The sequence below is a fragment of the Pediculus humanus genome, genomic scaffold (assembly GCF_000006295.1).
Source record: "Pediculus humanus corporis 1103172108255 genomic scaffold, whole genome shotgun sequence".
In the NCBI taxonomy this organism is placed as follows: domain Eukaryota; kingdom Metazoa; phylum Arthropoda; class Insecta; order Psocodea; family Pediculidae; genus Pediculus; species Pediculus humanus.
Window position 1 is genome coordinate 238,901 of NW_002987824.1, and position 3,546 is coordinate 242,446.

The 3,546-nt window shown below is 24.3% G+C and overlaps 1 protein-coding gene across 1 annotated transcript; it reads right to left on the reverse strand.

Moving 5' to 3' along the window:
- Positions 1–424: 424 nt before the first annotated feature.
- On the reverse strand, positions 425–1,667 carry Phum_PHUM479840 (uncharacterized protein; the record flags this gene model as incomplete). Its single annotated transcript, XM_002430406.1, has 2 exons — positions 425–661; positions 1,656–1,667. 2 exons carry the CDS (start codon positions 1,665–1,667, stop codon positions 425–427), a joined length of 249 nt encoding a protein of 82 aa, XP_002430451.1.
- Positions 1,668–3,546: the final 1,879 nt, after the last annotated feature.

The following is a 3,546-nucleotide window of genomic DNA, read 5'->3' on the forward strand; positions in this document are numbered from 1 at the left end:
CGGTTCGTCCATTAGCGGAGAAAATTTTTCTGGGAATTTAGCCACATGGTTAAAATCCCCCCGTAAAAAAAAAAAAAAAAAAAATTTAACCTCCCGTCTCCCCAATTTTTTTTTTTTTTATTCTTTCCCTTTTGGATTGCAAATTAAATTGAAAAAAAAAAAAAAGAAAAAAATTTTTTTCAGTTTTCTTAAAGAAAAAAAAAAAAAAAAAGGAAAAGTGTCGGAGGAAAATTTTTTTTTTTTAATTTTTACTATTCAAGGGTTTGTTTGTTTGTTTTATGTTTTGTTGGGTTTGTTTGTTTTGTTCGAACAACCACAACAAATCAATAAATAAAAATTAAATTTAAAATAAAAAAATTTATTTAAAAAAAAAAAAAAACATAATTTACATTAAAAAAAAAATATATATATTTTTTTAAAAAATTCATTCGGATTTTGCATCAGAAGGAGCCGGAAGCGGAAGTAACATTGTTATCTTTCCTAAAAGAGGTTCTGGCACTATTGCTTTAACTAAGGGTAGTATGGGTTCTAACAAACCAGCTGGAAGTTGTTTCAATGTTCTTTTATCCCTTCTTATATGACCATTGAAATCTATTTCGTCATCCGTTGGAGCTGACATAATTGTTGTTGCGAAGACGCAGAGAACGATCAGTACTACCAACTGAAATAAAATAAAATTTTCTTAACAATCAAAATATTCTAAGGTGAAAAATAAAAAATTATTTATTTATTTATATAAAGTTATAAATTTTATACGGTAATAAATTCTTATTTTATGCATATATATGAGTTTAACAACGGAATATAATAATAATATTATTATTATTATTATTATTTTCATTTTCGAAACACATTTAAACATAGCATAAAGCAATTTAAAAAAAAAAAAAAACTAATACGATATTCAGAATGATTTCACGCCATTAATTTTTTGCCCTCAAGCGAAATAGCTTTTAAGTGCTACAAGCTTTACTACTTTCATGATCATTAATGTTTACTAGTAAGAAAAATTGTTTTTTTTTTTTCTTCCTCTTCTTTCGAGGTCCCCTCCCCCCCCCCCCGAAAAAAAAGGAAAATCTTCTACTAAAAACTAAATGATACGCGATTTTGATTTACATAAAATTAAAATTATTTTTAATATTCGCCTATTTATAATAAAAAAAAATAAAAAAATTTTTTTTCTCCCTTGTTTAACTTAAATATTCATAAAATAATAATAATAATAAAGCTTAATGAATAACAATAAGTTGAAAAATTTATTATTATTTTTTTAAAATAACATTAAATGTAATTGCAAGTACGAATTTTTTATGAGTTTTTTGTTTGTTTGTTTGTTTGTTTGTCTCCCTTTAATTTAATGTTTAAAAATGGTTGAGTTTGTTTTAAAAACAAATAAAAAGTTTGCAAAAAAATTAAAAAAAAATTTTTTTCTTTCTTTATCATTATCCAACAGATTCATACGAAGATTTTTTTATGTAAAAAAATATTATTGTTATTATTATCATCACTAATTTTTTTTTTTATTATTATTAATTTAAATCGTTTTTTTCGGCCATTTTGTTTTTATCTGACTCGGAAAGTTTTAAATATAAAAATTAAAATTTAATATGAAAAAAAAATAAAAATAAAAACAGTAATAATAATATTTTACTCACCGTCGCGTTCATTTTTTTTATTATTATTTATAATAATAATAATAATGATAATGATAACAACTCTGGAGACGTAAATAATTAAAATGGCAGTAAATAGGCCAATAACAAAACATTTTATATCGGACACTGTTGAAATAAAATTTTCGTGCCAGGTTTAAACCATATAAATAATTATTTGGCGCGATAAACCTTGAAGTTGAATTTTTTTTATATAAATATATAAAAGGAAAGTTTTTTTTTTTTTTATAAATTTCGATTCGAAATTCGAATTTTTTTTTGTCGTTTGAATTTGAGTTGATCCCCCCCCGTTTTCCTCCCTCTCCCCTTTTTTTGCTACCCCCTATAAATCCAATCGTAATTTTTTTTTTGATTTTAACTGAAAAAAGAATAGTTTTAACCTTTAGGACTCTTACGTTTTATTTAAACCCATTTTTTTTTTTTTTTTAAACTTTTGTCACGCGATTTTTAACCGTTTGAAATAATAATAATAATAATAATAATAATAATAATAATAAATTTAAAATAATAAAAATTATAGCGTCATACCTGAATAAATTCGAAAAGAAAGAAAAAAAGAAAGAAAGAAAGAAAAAAAAAACTTTACGTAATAAATTATAAAATGAATGTCATTATTTAAATTTTTTCTCTTTTAGTCACGTAAAAAAAAAAATTATTATTATTATTATTATCATCATCATTATTAATATTAATAATAATAATAATATTTTTTAAGTAATTAATTTTTTCAAATTTAATATTAAAAAAAAAAAAAAAACAGGAAAATTAATAATAAATTATTATTAACGAATATAATCGGTTATTAATATTTATAAATTATTTTATTATTATTATTAATATTTATTTATTTATTTATTAAACTCATTAAAATTATTACGTAATTTATTATTGTTATTTTATTTTTTTCCCCCCTTCGTTTTCATGATCAAAGGTAGTTAATAAATATTAATAAAATTAAAATCAACGAACGAATGAAAGGAGGAAGGGAGAGAGAGAGAGAGAGAGGTAGGGGGGAGAGTGGGGGCAAAACGAGAAAAAATGGCAAACTTTTTTTTTAAATTGAATTTTCACAAATCGAGAATTAAATAAATAAATAATTATTACGAAAAAAAAAAAATTAATAATGAAAACCCGAAAAATTATTTTTATTAAAAAAAATAAAATAAAAAAACCAATAAAAATATCAAAGCCGTAATTGATTAAATTTTTATCGATAATAACGTAAATTAATTAATAAATAATAATTATAATATTAATTTGAAATTGTTTAAACAACAACAAAAAAATTTATTTATTTATTTCGATTGTATTTGTTTAAAAAAAATTTTTTTTCTTGTTTTATTACTCTTTCGAATCGATATTCCTTTGATTTTTTCTTTTTTTTTACTATTATTATTATTATCCACCATTAAACACGACAAGGCTACTTGTCGGAGTTTTTAAGTATTTATCCGAGGTTTCTACCCGATTCCTTAGGGACAAATACTCGAATTTCGGTGGTGCCACTTATTATAAGATAGCACCACATCAATTCTTGAAGGTCTTCCTGAGTCCGTCTTTTTCGATGGGAACGATTTGTCTCCTGAACTGGGCTCCGGTGACTAACATCTTTGGAGTGGCCAGGGTCAGAAGCAGTGAAATTCACGTTCTCGTCGAGCTGCCTCAGGTCGACAGTAGAACAAGATTTTGTTTTTGGTTCTTACTTTGTCTTGTTCTCATTTTTTTGCTCTTTTTAAGCCAACAGCACGTGGCGTTCTCAAACGGTCACCCATCCAAGTTTGCACCACGCCCGATGCTGCTTAACTTCAGTGATCGTACGGGAACCGGTGTGACCAGCACGCTATGGCGTTGGCTATATATATATATATATATA